Genomic DNA, 16,882 nt, shown 5'->3' with positions numbered 1-16,882 from the left:
CCTTATGCTAGATAACACCACAAATGTAACGTTATCATGGTACGACCATGGAGCATTAGTCGAGCTTATAAAAGTAGCCTATTACTGTAACGTTGCAGTGGGAGTTTACTAGCCTGGCTGCGCCCTTCTACGCACTTCCGCTCAATTTCATTTCCCTTCAGTACTGCGTCTGGCACTGCTGTGTATCCTTAGGTTTCCAGAAATCAATTTTTTGTAGGACCAATCAGCGAATAGAGGGAGTGGCTGAGAACGATGACGTTGATGTAAGCGCGTCAGTTTGAGTTCAGTAATGGCAGCGGAGAAAGACGTGAGAAAAGCTATTCGGTCCGTTGTTGGAAAAGAAACTGCCAAATATACAGAATTTAAAGTCGGATTGTTATCGTCTCACCTCTTGTTGCACAACGGAGGACCAAGTGAAGAAGGCAGAAAGTTTGGAAGTTTGTGCTGGGCAGCTCGTGCACGATGACCGTGACATTTTGGACGGACGGTTTAGCCTGGTGTTCGCGGTGTTCGGAACCCCCGAGTCCTGGCTGCTAAACTATTGTTGAAGATCCGCTCAGGAGTCATGTCAGTCGCTCATATTCCCAACTGTAAATTTACTGATTCTTGTGATGAATAGAACATTTTGAGCCCCTTTGTGCACTCATGCAGGAGGTTGGTGTGTCAGTTTTACATGTTGTAAATCATACAAATTGGTTGTGATTTAAAAAAAAAAAATTGTCATAAATAAAAATGTGAAAAACCATACTTTGAAGATATTTGATTTTCAGTTTTAGATGGCAATGGTTGATTTGTTTTACTAAAAAACTAAATGCCACATAAAAATGTACAAACACATACTTTGAAGACCATAATTAAGGTAATTAAGAAACAATAAGACGTAATATGAAAAATTGTTGTTTATTACACATCTGCAGATAGAGACAGACTGATCATTCACTGTAGCTGCTACAGCATTTGCGGCAGATCAGAAAACGACCACAGCGGCGTATTTGTAATGATTAGACACAGCTTCCACCGTTGAATGAATATATCACTGTCCTTCATGTCAAATATACATTTCGAATTAATAATTGTTCCTAGATTAACAAAACCTGTGGCGCTCGTTGACTGAAATCCTATTGTAAACATAATCCTCTGATCATTCGGACTTGTTGTTTCCAGCCATTTCGGCGCGTGACATATGTCACTCACGACACCCCGTTAGCGATTGGCTATGGCAGATCGTGAGTGACTTTGGGCAGATCCAATAGATTTGAACTTTAATAGTGAACCCGCCTACAAGGAAGGAAACGTTTTTCAATGGAGCGGTTCCAGACTCTATGTGGAAATGAAATGAACTAGAGTCTGGTTGAACCAGGCTAGGAGTTTACATGAGTTTCCAGCATGTTGTGTGATGCTTTCTTCGCTGTTTTGAAAGTCTCAGTGTGGCCGTTTACCATGAGTGTTTGCTTTTGTGTTCGAGCACGCGCAAGAGCACAAGCGCTCTTGTAAAAATTGGTTACAAAATGAAACATCATCGATAGAGGCTGCTAAAAAATACATATAGCACCTTTAAATGTACAAATTAAATTAATTGTACAAATTAACAGTGTAACAGATTATAATTTCTGTGAATATTTGTCACAGAATACTAAACATTCTGTGAACACACGAACACACGCACACACACAGATTTACCTGCTGTCTCTCAGGCTGTGGCACACACACACACACGTATCTGGCAGCCAGTGTAACGGTCTGTCCCTCTCCTAGTAAGATCTTTATCTGTTTTACTTTTGTCATGGCTGTAAAGTTCTGTATTAAGTTATTAAGTTTATTGAAGTAGAGGTCTCTAATTGAGCTGTATTTGTGACCATGTAGGAGGAAGTGCGTCTCTGTCTCGATCTCTCCTGTCCTACACTGAACACACTCCCTTTGCTCGCATGATAACCAACTCTTTTTGTGTCTGCCGGTCTCGATGGCTTGATCCGTCTCTGCTTTGTGTCTCTCACACTCTGGAAATATTCTTCCATTTCATAATTTGATTTCAGATTTTGATAGAATTGTAGTTTGTGTTTTGGTTTGTGTTTTGGTTTCCTGATCCCAATATTCCAGATATGTTCTTTTAGACTGTTTGATAATTTGGTTTATTCTGATGTGTGTGTGAGAAGCAGTGCTGGCCTGAAACTGGTTAGTGTTAGTCGGGTTAGTAAGTCTCAGCACCATTCCAGACACTCCTCAGTTAACATCCGTCCAGGAGGGTGGTGGAGTGGTGGCGGTCTTGGTGGAGGGATGGAGGTCCAGGCCCGTGCAGGGGAACGGGACCAAGATATGGTAATGGCGGACCTGAGTCATGGAGTGTGGGTGGACCTGGGCTGTGGAACGTGGGTGGCGCCACCAGTGTAGTCAACCAGGGTGAAGCAGAAACTGCAGACGACCAGGGCGTAGCAGGAACTGCAGACAACCAGGGCGTAGCAGAATGAGTGGGAGACCATGGCGGAGCAGAATGCGCAGGTGGCGGCCAGGGCGGAGCAGGCTACGCAGGTGGCCACAGCGGTGAAGATACCTCGGGCGGCCAGGGCGGTGACGTCACCTCGGGTGGCCTGGGCGGAGGCTCAGGAACAGACACAGAACAGCAGACGTGACGTGAACAGTCAACAGTGAACAGTGGGGATTTGAAAATGCTGAGACCAGTGAATAACTCGGAATAGCAGCTGATCGGACAGATGTCAGTGGTGGATCAGTCAGCTTAGACGCCAATCCTCTCCACCCTCGGACGGGTCCAGCAGACACAATTGTGCTGGCTGATGGTGCGGTCTGCAGTGGACTACGCTTCACGGCCGACAGAGCTTTGGCTGAATAGCCTTCCCCCCAAAAAAGTTTTAAGGGTGGATCCTCCTCAACTTCGCCCACGGTGAAGGAAGATCCACACAGCCGCAGAGCCAGATCTATATATTGGTCAGGGTCCAGCCAGTATTATCCTCCAGCATCAGGGCAATGTTTTCATCCAGCCCGCTCAAAAAAAGGCAACCATTACACATATAGGGCTCTATGATTTCCGCGATCACCGAATCGTGGACGGAATTACAGAATTGGCATATTAAAGGGGAAATGAAGCAGTGAATCAAGTTTACATGATTTACAAGATGGATTTCCAATATAATCAACAATTATATAAAGAACATTACACATGTAAACATTTAGAAGAAAAAAAGAAAAAACTTTTTATCTTTCGCCGCCAGGGCGCCGCCATTGTGCAGTTGACGTCACGGGGTTGGTTGGCTCAAGTTTAACAGGCTCTGGACATTGAAAATCGCAACATCAAACTGTGTTTATACCAGTGTTTTGACCGCAAACGACTAATGTTAGGTACAGTTATTAGACAAGAAGACTACGTCTCATGTTATATGTTGACAAACTGCACATAGAAACATTGTTCGCGATGTCTGCCGTCAGATATTCCCGTCTGTACATTCATTTACATTTTACATGAATGTCTCTAAACAGACTTTAAACGCGAACCTGTGTTAAACTCTGATGGCGTTCACGCATTAAGAATTGATTCTATAGTTATTTGTGTTTGAATATATGTGCGGAGGTTTGTAATTCCCTACAAAACCATGTTGAACAAACTACTTGTCTTGTCTATAAATCTGATCCTCCAAAGGGAGAGGCTAGTTGGCACTTCAGCACTGCATTGTAATCGTCATCAGGTCCAGGCTAAGGTCCTCGTTAGATCTGGATACGGCCTGGATCCGGCAGACTGCGGGAAACCCTCGGGATAAAAAAGAGACTCAAATTAGCATAGATGCTATTCTTCTTATGATGTAACGAGTACATCAGGATTTAAGGAAAGTGTTCCCAGTTCCGGCTGACCTAATCTACGCAGCCTAACATTGAATTATAGAAGTTTATAATGTATTATGTGTATGCTAGGGCAAAGAGATGTGTCTTTAATCGAACTTTGAACTGACAGAGTGTGTCTGCTTCCTGGACAATGGTAGTAAGACTATTCCACAATTTTTGTTGCTAAATAGGAAACGGATCTACCGCCAGCAGTCGATTTTGATATTCTAGGTTTTATTAACTGGCCGGAATTTTGAGATCGCAAAAGACATGAAGGACTATAATGCGTTAAGAGCTCGCTCAAGTACTTCGGACCTAAACCATTTAGAGCTTTGTAAGTAATCAACAATAGGACTAAAGCATGTGTGCCAGGCGTACTAGGGAGGTGTAAACTGTAAAACCTAATAAAACGGTGTTGGGAAGCCCAGCCGGCTGCCTCACAGATCTCCTGGAGGGGAACTCCCGAAAGGAGGGCCCTAGAGGAAGCCATGTCTCAAGTCGAATGAGCCCTAACAGCTAATGGTGAAAGCAAGTCGCGCACCTTGTAAGCTGAAGTAATTGCTTGAACAATCCAATTACTTATAGTTTGCTTGGATGCCGGGAGCCCCTTCTTAGGTGACTCAAAACACACTAATAATTGGTCCGAACTCCTCCAAGAAGAGGACCTCTCGAGGTACACACTCAAAGCTCTGACGGGGCAGAGCAAATGAAGCTTCTCTTCTTCTGCCGACACATGAGGTGGAGGATGGAATGCCTGAAGGACTGTGGACCGAGCCGTATTAGTTGGTACTTTAGGCACGTAGCCCGGACTCGGGTGCAAAAAGGCTTTTACTCTGCCAGGGGTAAACTCCAAACAAGCTGGTGTTACTGCCAGGGCTTGGAGATCTCCCACCCTCTTAAGAGAGGTCATAGCTAAGAGAAATACTACTTTAAGCGTAAGCGCTCACAGCGGGGTGGACAGCCATTAGAGGTCCTATTACCCTGGCTAGGACCTCTTCCCTGAAGCCCTCTTAGCCTGAATGACAGCCCTCAGGTCACGCTTCTGCCAGAGGATTTAGAATGAGAGCGTTTCCTCTGTTTCCAAACTCCCGCAGGAGGGGCTCGAGAAGAAACGCTCTCCTTTTGCTCCAGGCGATGAGAGGAGCTGGCTGACGGCTGAGGTTGGCCTCTTGGACCAGCCCTCCCAGATATAGATTGGCGAGGGAGGTACTGCTGAAATGCCGCCGACTGTGTTTTCGCCTCCTGAAACCTGTCGACGACAGTAGATACTGCGGCGCCGAACAGGCCAGAAGGCGATATTGGTACAACCAATAAAAACAAACGATCTTTGTCCTTCATGCCTGACAGATTGAGCCAAAGATGCCCCTCCGTGGCCACCAAAGCTGACATGGAGCGGCCAATAGCGTGGGCCGTCTCCTTAGTGGTACAGAGAGACAAATCTGCAGCTCTTCTCAGTTCGGCAATATTAGCAGGTGTCCCCCTCCCCCTCACCCAGATCTTTTAAAATATCGGCCTGGGTCACCTGCAAGATTGCCATCGAGTGCAGGGACGCACCAGGCCGACCAGCCGCCATATAAGCCCTGCTCACCAATGCAGAGGTGTCCCTGCATGGTTTGCTGGGCTGCGCCGGGGCTTTAAGCGAGGATGGCGCTTCGGGAGAAAGATAGCTCGCTAAAGCTTCCTCCACCCGTGACATCCTGCCATACCCCATTTCTATAATCGCTAGATGTACTGTGTGAGATGCGAGACGAGTGGGGCCTTTCCCAGGATCTAGTTATTTCTTCATGTAGATCTGGGAATAAAGGCAAGCCCCGGTGCTGAGGTTGTGAACGGTGCTGCAGGAATCTCTCGTCTAATTTACTCTGACGAGATTCATCCATCTTGTGGCCAGCTGATGTTGAGTCTGGCCACAGCACGCGTCACAACCTCTACCAGCCCTTCTTAAGCGGGAACATGAGCTGGCGAGTATAACTCATGTTCCGCGCTCCCGATGCTGAGCACATCCACTTCCTCGGAAGCGGATAGCTCAAGCACCGGGCACTCATCATGGGCAGAACAAGCCGCAGCACGGGCTTCTGCACCATGAGCGAGCGTTATAGAATCCGCAGATGATGAACGAGAATCATGCCTCGGCAGTCTCATTATCATCTGCTAGAGCCTTCTGCGATCCCCATGATCTAAGCCTCCACGCCGCCTCAACGGACGCGGGACCTGAACCGCGAGGATCACGAGCTTGGCCATCTTTACTAAAAATATCCAAGCGGGAGCGCAGTACTCTTAGTGGGAGTGCTTTACAGTGTTCGCAGGGCTCACAGGGCTCACAGGCAGCTCCCTCGAGAGGATGTGAAATACACTAAAGTATTTCACATCTGCTTTTTGTCACCGCACCCAAGCAGTCGCTTTACAGAGTGGAGCGTTGCGTATCCATGACAACTAGAAGGAAGTTTTAGGCTACTAATTTTTTATTATATTATACCCTTTAACCAGGAGAAGCCCCTGGGGTTAGAACCTATTTTGCAAGAGAGACCTGTTTAGAAATAAGTGTGAAAACAGCCTAACTTGATAACGAACGAACCAACGTCGGATACCTTTACTCCCTGTATGACATATGCATAGTGGTTGTCAACACTGATCTATATAATGGCATTCTACATAGATAGTGGTTGTCAACAACATAGCCTCTGAACATCATAAACAAAACAATGGCTAACACAAACTGTTCGGGAAAATGCACTTTCTAACGCATGATTTCGACTTTTATAATGTATAGAGAGATATAACAGTTACCAAATAGCATAGCTTGAGCACGTAGCATGGCAACATTAATGTCCGAGTGATTCCACGTGTACCGTATGTACACGGCGTCAAATGTCCGAGCGAAACAAAACAAACTGTAGATCTACATCTGGGGAGCGATATTTTTTCCTAGGATGGTAGGAGTGACGGGTAGGTTTAGGGATGGGGTTGAGGTAGGTCATATGCAATATATATATACTGTATATATATACAGTATATATATATATATATATATATACAGTATATATATATATATATATATATACAGTAATAACGTTAAGTCAACGGCATTCATAAACACGCTGAAAAGAGATTATGCGTGTTGATAGCATGCCAAAAATACATGATACGTGTCATACATACGCAATTTCATGAGATCAGTCTGAGCATGGATGTTGTTGTGACTTAACGTTCCTTTCAAAATTATGCAAATACTGAGAAATGTAATATTTTAACCCCTTCTCTCTTGCTCTGGGGAGCAGAAGAAAAATCATTAGCCAGTCGATGAACATAATCGACTGTAATATTCGGCAAATGTTCAAGACATCTGGAGAAATATACATCCTCTACGTCGTCCATCAGGCTACCGGAAACTAGACACCCGCTATCGGTTTCGCAGCTGGAACTAGCATATGCTAACGTGCACATAGTCCATTGTATTAAATGAATGATCAGGGTGACAGCTGTACTCTCGCACTGTTGCTTGGCGCCAGGAGCGGTAATCGGGAACACCTGGTTGCGCAATTAGGAAATCCCACGAAAGCTAGGCCTACATGGTACGTCCTTCGAAGGCCGAATAGGCTGTTTCATTACATTATTTACGTAAGTTAACACCCAATATTTGAACAGTTTAGAGTGTAATCTGGCTATTCAGGATGCAGCCTATAACTATGCAGTAAACCAGCTCTGGCCAACTCTTAAGCCGAAAACATATATATCGAAATATTTTTTCGGAATTGAAATTATGTGATATAATATATATTATAATTTATATATTTATAATTATTATTATCACATAATAATAATTATGTGATATAAATATATATTATATCACATAATTTCAATTCCGAAAAAATGTTTCGAGAGTAGGCTACAGCTACCACCCTGATCATTCATTTAATAAAATTGAGTAAACAGCTATGGAGACAGAATTGGCTATTGTCATTTTTTGTTTTGTTTTATATTTTGTTTAATGGATATTTTATGTTTTAAAATTTTCATTTCATGTTTTCATTTATGAAATATATGACAATAGCCAATTCTGTCTCCACAGCTGTTTACTCAATTTTATTAAATTAATGATCAGGGTGGTAGCTGTAGCCTACTCTCGCGCTGTTGCTTGGCGCCGGGCCAGGACCGGTAATAGGGAACACCTGGTTGCGCAATTAGGAATCCCACGAAGGCTACGCTCGGAGTGTCCTCCGAAGGCTGGGTAGGCTGGGTCCTTCGAAGGACGCAGCCTTCACATTGGGACACAGCTTGTGTTACGGGTGTGTGGTGACCAGGAAGCACGAGGAGACAAGGATATCCAGGCAACAGGAATTTAATCAAAAACCACAGGAGAAACAGTAACCACACTATACATAAACGAGAACGGACAAGGAGTGAGGAGAACACAGGATTTAAATACACAGAGAACAGACTAGGGGAACAAGGCACAGCTGTGGCAAATTAACCTAACACAGGTGAAGGGTGAACACAAACGAGGAGCGGGAAAATAGCAACAGGACTGAACCAAATACACAAAAAATGGGAGAAACACAGGACACACATGTAACACACTGGTGGTGGTTGAAGAGATTCCCCTTTCTATGTAAAGTTCCTTGAGTGCAGAGAAAAGCGCTATATAAATGTAATGAATTATTATTGTTATTATTATAGATTAGGTCAGTTGGAACCGGTACACTTCCCATAAATTCTGATGTACTCTTTATATCACAAGAAGAATGGGATCTACGCTAATATTAGTCTCTCTAATTATCCTGAGGTTTACTGCAGTGCGCCGGATCCAGGCCGTATCCGGATCTGATGAAGTAGCTGCGTCTGTACACAACAACAACACAGTCCTGAAGTTTCACTAGTCTCTCCCTGTGAAGGCCTCCGTCCCCTTACCTCTGTACAGATAATCATTGTTAGGATAATTCGGGTTCATGTGTCTACGCCATGTGTCTGGTGTGAGCTAAAAGAGGAAGAGTGCTTGACTGATGCTGACACTTACCTGCACACAAATGGTGTTTCCAATGTAACCCAGATAAATTCATATAAGCATTGTAGTTTTTTCTGGTATTCCGGCCACAGCCGATGGTGTTATGAGTGTAATAAAATGCCCACAGCCCAGTGTTTATTTCTACACACAAACACTGAGCCCGCCTCAGTGCAGGACTCGCACAAATAAAATTGACTCATGTCAAATATAACGTTACATTAAATGTAGTGAACGTGCCCATGACTCAGTAGTACCCACAAACACACCACTTGTCCCATGGTTTCTGTAAAAATAAACCAACACACATACAGTCAGCTCAGGCCGACGGTGTTTTCAGTGCAGTGAATGTGCCCGCTGTCCTGCGCCCACATTCACTCACAGACATGATAAGCCCCACAGGGCTCACCCTACTCGCTCTCTCTCAGCAGACTGCTATGAGGGAATCTAGCACGGCAAGGCTGCCCGGCCTGCCTCAAACACTGCAAACACACACACAATATAAAGACACGGGAGGCTGACCGTTTTTTTTACTTTAATTTGCGACAGTGCTGCGGAGCTTGTGGCCTCTAGGGATGCTAGAAGTGAAAGTTACAGGTCGAGTGCCTCTAGTGGCCAAAAGTTCCAAAGTGTTGCTTTAAAAGCGCTATATAAATGAAGGTGACTGGACTTGACTTGACTCTCTGCGTGTCCTGCCCTGTATCTCTCAGTCTGCATGTCTGATAGATGGAACCAGAACTTTACGGCTCTCTTTTGGATTTCAGATAGAGGGAATCTGCCTAATTCTGCCCGGCAACCCAGACTTGGAGCATTTCTGTGAGTTCTCAGGATGTTCTAGCAGTACTCATGGTGGAAAATTTCAACAGGGGTTTTGTCCCAGGATTCAAAATTTAATTTAAATTTGGGGCCCCACATTTCACAGTTTTATAAATGGATAGGTTTGATGATGCTGTCAAAGATATTCAACCACATTTTAATGGGTGGGTTAAATTTGACCAAGGGTTTTCTTCAATCAAATGTCAAAGTGTAACATTTTCCAGAAGCTGAGATTGTCAGATCCAAATAATTATAACAGGTGACATGATTAAGAATTGTTCCCCCAAGTGTAAATTTATATTTCTTGTCAGTAAAGGAAGTTCCCCTTCAGGGACTACCGCTGCATGTAATTGCAGTGGGAACGCCTCCAGCGTAGTGCGTCTGAAGCATGAATGAAATCAGTCAATGGAGAGAATGAGCGTCACGGCGAGTGACGTCATCGACAAGGAAGCTATAAACACCCAGTGTTTATAACAGTGTCTGTTACTTCAGCAGTGCTCTGTGTGTGTTTGAACTGTCTATATATACTGTATATATATATATATATATATATATATATATATATATACATATATACATATCTATATATTTGGAATGAGCCAAAAAGCAAATGACGAGCGAGCCTTATAGGAGATGCGTTCCCCCCTAAAAGTAAAAATTCCTGGGGCTGCTAGGCGAAGGCAGTCTCAGCCGCCGAGTAATTCTTTTAAAAGAGTGCAACAAAAACAGAGTGCTGCGTCTCGTGTCCCCCCACAAAATTGGAGGGACAAGGCGAGGCTCTCTCAGACGTGGTCGTCACGGGGCAGGGCTGATCTGAGGACAGTCATTGTCGCCAAGAAGGCTGTGTCGGAAAAATCCTGACGCGATCAACGCCAGGACTCTGAGAGTGGTCCCCATCGTGAAAGACTTGAGTACACCTCACAAAACCACGGTGCCCTGTCATTCCCGGTGACCTCAGGGGTCTGTTCCACTAACCCTGCCGATATAGGGCGTAGAGAGACTCGGCGAGCGATTTCCCGAGGGACGGCCTGAGGGACGGTGATTTCCCCTCTGAGGAGGGCTGCGGAGTGCTCAGACCAGCTGTTCCCTGCCAGTGCGCCGCTACAGGGCGCTGCGTCTCTCACTCGGGATATTCAACCAAAGGCCAGCCTCGAGAGGCTGGTTCTCTTAGTAGAGTTTCTGGCGGAATGGAAAATTCTTCCCAATGTATCTCAGTGGGTCCTGAATTCTATAAAAAAACGGTACACTATTCAGTTCAGAACGCGTCCACCTCGGTTAAGAGGGGTTCTGCCCACAGTGGTGGGCCCTGAGCAGGCTCTGGTATGAGAACAGGAGGTAAAAACTCTGCTGCTAAAAGGAGCTATAGAGCGGGTTCCTCCCCCAGCAGGGAGTTAGGATATTACAGCCGGTACTTCATCGTTCCAAAGAAAGATGGGGTGTTGCGTCCCATTTTAGATCTGGGTCTCCTAAATCGCACTGTAGGGAAGCTCAAATTCAAGATGCTCACTCTCAAACAGATCGTGTCACAAATCACCAGATCCGAGGACTGGTTTGTCACGATAGATCTAAAATACACTTACTTCCATGTATCTATCCTCCCTCAACACAGGAAGTTCCTGAGGTTCGCTTTCAGGGGTGAAGTGCACCAATATCGGGTTCTTCTGTTTGGCCTAGCATTGTCACCTCGAACATTCACGAAGTGTATGGACGCAGCTATAGCCCCGCTAAGGCCGCAGGGCATCCACATTCTGAATTATATTATCGATTGGTTAATTCTAGCTCAATCGGAACAACAGGCGGTTCGGCATCGAGATGTCGTTCTTGCTCACATCAAGAGATTGGGGTTGAGGCTCAATGCCAAGAAGAGTGTGCTTTTCCATTACAGAGAACCACTTTTCTTGGTGTTGTGTGGGATTTGACAACGATGCAGGCACAATTGTCACCTGCTCGTATTGCTTCGATTCTCGCTGCAGTAGATCAGGTCAAGCTAGGCCAGTCATCCACTGTAAAACAGTTCCAGAGACTGTTAGGTCTCATGTCAGCTGTGTCCAACGTGATACCTTTTGGACTCTTGCACATGAGACCGTTACAGTAGTTGCTCAGAACCAAGGGATTCTCCCCAAGGGGAAATCCGCTCCGTATGATCATGAGTTTGCGACGGTGTCATCGCACCCTGATCATGTGGAAAGATCCTTGGTTTCTTTCCCAAGGTCCTGTGTTGTGAGCTCCTTGTCGTCGCGTAATGCTAACGACGTATGCCTTCCTCACAGGTTGGGGGGCGATCATGAGTGGTCGCCCAGCTCGGCCTCTTGAAGGACCATCATCGTCTATGGCACATAAATTGTCTATAAATGTTGGCAGTGTTTCTGGCTCTGAAACACTTCCTCCCAGACCTAAGGGGCCACCATGTTCTTGTCCGAACAGACAACACATCGGTGGTCTCTTATATCAACCATCAGGTGGGTCTGCGTTCTTGCCCGCTTTACAAACTGGCACGTCAGATCCTTTTATGGTCCCATTCTGGCTGGGCCGAGTATGGTTTGCGGACCTAGTGTCTCTCTTCGACGGCTCTCCCCTGGAGATACCGATCAGGAGAGACCTACTCTCTCAGGCGAGTGGGTCGATCCTTCACCCCCGCCCAGAACTATGGAAGCTGTGGGCTTGGCCTCTGAGGGGGCCCAGCTCATAGATTCTGGTCTCTCGACTGAGGTCGTTGAGACCATCCTCCAATCCAGAGCACCCGCCACAAGGAAGTTATATGCTGCGAGGTGGAAACTTTTCACCTCTTGGTGTGGAGAGGGCCAGCAGGAACCAGTTAACTGCCCAGTTGGTACAGTGCTGGATTTCCTGCAGGACCGTCTCTCCACGGGGTTATCCCACTCCATACTGAAGGTGTATATGGCGGCCTTAGCTGCTTACCACGCCCCTTCGAGTGGAGGTTCCCTCGGGAGACACCCACTTATATCTTGCTTCCTTTGTGACACCTTGAGGCTGAGGCCAGCAGTTCGCACAAGGGTACCATCTTGGGATCTGGCCAATGTCCTAGAAAGTCTCTCCCTAGCTCCTTTCGAGCCCATTGAGGAAGTTTCGGAAAAGTTTCTTACTCTTAAGACTGTCCTTCTTCTCGCTATCTCATCTCTAAAAAGAATAGGAGATATTCAAGCACTTTCGGTGGCTCCCTCGTGCCGGGAATTTGCTCTTGGTATGGTTAAGGCCTTCCTCTGTCCGAGACCAGGTTATGTCCCTAAGGTACCAACTACTTCTGTTAGACATAGTACTGCATGCTTTCTGTCCTCCTCCTTTTTTGACGTCAGACCAGAAGGAACATTTTGCTGTGCCCTGTTAGGGCTTTAGATGCGTATGTCCTCAGAGCTGCCCTGTGGAGGAAATTGGAACAATTGTTTGTCTGTTTCGGGTCACCTAACAAGGAGTGTCCTGCATCTAAGCAAAGGATGAGCAAGTGGGTGGTCGAGGCCATCTCACTCGCTTACGTTTTGGTCAGCCTTCGCCATTGGCTATACAAGCCCATTCTACTAGGAGCATGGCTGCCTTTAGAGCTCTTCTTTCAGAGGCTTCTCTTCAAGATGTTTGTGATGTGGCAGGCTGGTCCTCACTGCACACTTTTGTCAGATTTTATTCTCTTGATTTTAGCTCCACTCCTGGGGCTCAGGTTCTCTTGTCGGCTTGTGTCTCTTAATCACACGCGACGGGGACTTGTTTGTATGGAGACGTGGGTATTGCGTTCCCACTGCGATAACACGCAGCAATCGAGTGGGTGTAGTCCCTGAAGGGGAACGTCCCGGGTTACGTATGTAACCCTAGTTCCCCGAAGGGACGGACACTGCGTGTCCTGCCATACTCCCAGCATCCCCTTGGATCGCTTGCTTTAGTAACATCAGAAGCTGGCGTGCTTATGATTCTGGGGTGCTTTATAGCTTCCTGGTCGATGACGTCACTCGCTGTGACACTCATTCTCTCCATTGACTGATTTCATTCACGCTTCAGACGCAATACGATGGAGGCGTTCCCACTGCGATTACACGCAGCGTCCGTCCCTTCGGGGAACTAGGGTTACATACGTTTTTTTTTCCTGAAAGATCATTATTTTGGACTTCTCCATGTTTATTGGTAAGGCCCAGTCGCTGCTGTACTCTCTCACTCTCTCACTCTCACTCTTACTCTCACTCTCACTCTCACTCTCACTCTCACTCTCACTCTCACTCTCACTATCACTATCACTATCTCACTCTGTAGTGTAATACAACAAGTGTGACCCTCTCACTCTCACTTTCCCACTCTCACTTTCACTCTCTCACTCACACACTCTCTCTCTCTCACACACACACGCACCCACGCACACACACACCCACGTACCCCCCCCCCCACACACACGCACACACACACACACACACACACTCTCACTCTCACTCACACTCTCTCTCACACACACACACACACACACACACACACACACACACACACACACACACACACACACACACACACACACACACACACACACACACACACACACACACTCACACACTCACACATTCCATGTTAACATGCAGGAGATGTCTGTGGCCAAATTAAGGAATGGCTCGGAAATCCATTAAAGCAGATTGAAAAGAACAAAGATGGAGTTTTGTTTCCCAGCTAGATTTACTTTCACTCAGTAATGTGTGGGAACAGCTGTGCGCTGCGCAAGAGTTTCCTATACCAGAGAATGTGTGACCGTTTGGCCAAATGTGAGACTTCTCAGCACATTCACATCATCCTGTGAGTGTTTTACTGTACTTATGCTGCTGTTCAGAGCAAAATACATTATATGTGCAGTATATGTACATTTATTATACTCTAGCATTCACAATACAGTCAAATGGCAAATGTTTCAGCCCACAACTTTTTCGGTTATTATATATAGTTTTTCTTTAAAATTGTCTGTGAGGACCAAAATAATTTTTTGTTGAATTGTTGTTTGTTGAATTGTTGAAATAAGAACACTTTAGTTTGGCAGATAGCTATTGCTGTTTACACTGATATTCCTCCTTTATACACAAGTAAAGCTCTTTTTACTCCACACAGCCAACAGGCACAAGTGTTACAAAAGAAACAAAAGAGCTTTTGTCACTATTAACTGTTTAAATGGAGGAGCAGGAATTTGTGAAGCTGTTATGAAGATCTTAAAGACGCCACACACATACCACAGACAGGTGTCTGGAGAACTAGATACTGTAAGAGCTGCTTTAAAGTAAACCATTGCTTTATTGATTTGTTTTCTACATGTATCTAGCTGTAGCCCACACATGATGAACATGTGACACTCTGTCTGGAGTTTGTCAGCAACTTCATTTTCATACACAGATAACTGCTGTTCTCATTAGCCATTAGAGCTGGAGTAATGGGACCACACTTATATTTCAGGGATGTGGCCTTTATGTGTGTGTGTGTGTGTGTGTGTGTTCTTCAGTTACTCAGTGACCGTGCAGGAGTCGTACGCTCACCCGTTTGATCAGGTTTACTACACCGGCTGCACGGACATCCTCAACTGGTTCAAATGCACTCAGCACAGGTGTGTGTGTGCTTTACAACACTCAGATTTCAGCGTTTATATGTTTTGTAAAGCCCTTTTTACATATTTCCTTTATGAAATTCAGTAATATAACATTGAATGACCTGTAGATAAATGCATTCTTTTCATGAGTGACTGTGGTTTTCCTCTGTGTTTTAGGGTGAGCTACAGGACGGCCTACCGGCGCGGGGAGAAGACCATGCATCGCCGCAGGTCCCAGTGCTGCCCCGGCTTCTACGAAAGCAGAGACATATGTGTCCGTGAGTATCACTGAGTATCACTGAGTATTACTGAGTATCACTGAATATTACTCTCTGAACCTGGAGAAACTCTGAAGCACTTAAAATATTGTACACTGACAAACTCAAACCACAACTGATCTCAAACTGATGATAGACAGACAGACAGGCATACAGTTAAGATAGACAGATAGATAGATAGATAGATAGAAAGATAGATAGATAGATAGATAGATAGATAGATAGATAGATAGATAGATAGATAGATAGATAGATAGATAGATACTGTATATAGATTGATAGATCGATAGCTATATGATAGATCAGCTTTCTGCTGATTGCAAACGCACTCTTGAGTAGACAGTGGATTTCCATTAATTAATAGTCCACGTGCTATGTTTGTGTGAATACAATGCAGACTCACTCTCGCTTGTATTCCAGTAGATAAATGTATATTAGAGGGTGAAACAGGAGTGGACTTTCAAACCTCTTTCGTCCCACTCCCACAAAAAAAAAAAAAAAAATCCTGTCCTGTCCCACTCCCACATAAAAAAACGCGTGCCGGTGTAAACAGTGAATGGCGAATCAGGGAAGGATACGTCATGACTGATAACACCCAATCATAGCCAAGCGTCAGCCTCTTCGTCAGCGTTTCTGAAGTTCTCCGTTTTGTATGGTTTTGTCTCGTCCACACTAAAACGCCCTCCGGAGATTCAAAACGCAAAACGCAGCTGCAGCGTTTCTAAACTTCTCCGTTTTAGGTCTTCGTTTTTCCTGTTTTAGTGTGGACGGGAGGTGCAAACGTAGCAAAAGGTCTCCGTTTTTAAACAAAAACGCAGTAGTGTGGACGGGGCCTCAGACTTAAACCCTTTTCACATAAACTCACTTCAGAACAATTTTCAATGGACTTCTAATCAAACATCATAATTCTTATTGCTTTCTGCAATTCATGTGTTGTGGTTGTTATGCTTAGATCACATATTAATCATGTAATTGTTGTTAACTATTAACTCTTGTAATTGTTATACAACTATTAGAAGTGTGAATGTATCGTGCTTCCTATCAAAATAATCGTACGCTCTTAATTCAAAAGATGGCTTGATTGAAATCTGTGTAAAATGTTTTGTTTTATGATTATAATAATCCTTAAACTGTGGTCTCTTGTTTCTCTGCTAAGTGCGGGAGAACCAGGCAGATCACAAGATAGTGATAAGCAAGAAGACAGATCTATATAATAATATATTTTATGTATATTATTAAATGTTGCATTTGCTACAAAATCATAGATTTATGAATCTCTATTTATTAGGCAGGTGCCTGTACACTGTCAGTCATCTGGGTTAAAGTTGAATTACAGGTTGTTGTTGTACTGTCTCAGGTTTTGTTCAAACCTGAGACAGAACAACATATATCAAGAATATATGTCTA

The 16,882-nt window shown here is 44.8% G+C and overlaps 1 protein-coding gene across 1 annotated transcript in view; it reads left to right on the top strand.

Moving 5' to 3' along the window:
- The window catches only part of megf10 (multiple EGF-like-domains 10), a 172,118-nt gene that overhangs the window by 36,365 nt on the left and 118,871 nt on the right, over positions 1-16,882 (top strand). Inside the window, exons 3-4 of the mRNA XM_089126385.1 lie at positions 15,114-15,215; positions 15,375-15,475. Coding sequence (XP_088982511.1) covers positions 15,114-15,215; positions 15,375-15,475 — 203 coding nt within the window. The remainder of the gene's footprint in view (positions 1-15,113; positions 15,216-15,374; positions 15,476-16,882) is intronic.

Source organism: Pimephales promelas, chromosome 23, assembly GCF_988280905.1.
Source record: "Pimephales promelas chromosome 23, fPimPro1.hap1.1, whole genome shotgun sequence".
In the NCBI taxonomy this organism is placed as follows: Eukaryota; Metazoa; Chordata; class Actinopteri; order Cypriniformes; family Leuciscidae; genus Pimephales; species Pimephales promelas.
This window is presented reverse-complemented; position numbering and strand designations above follow the sequence as displayed.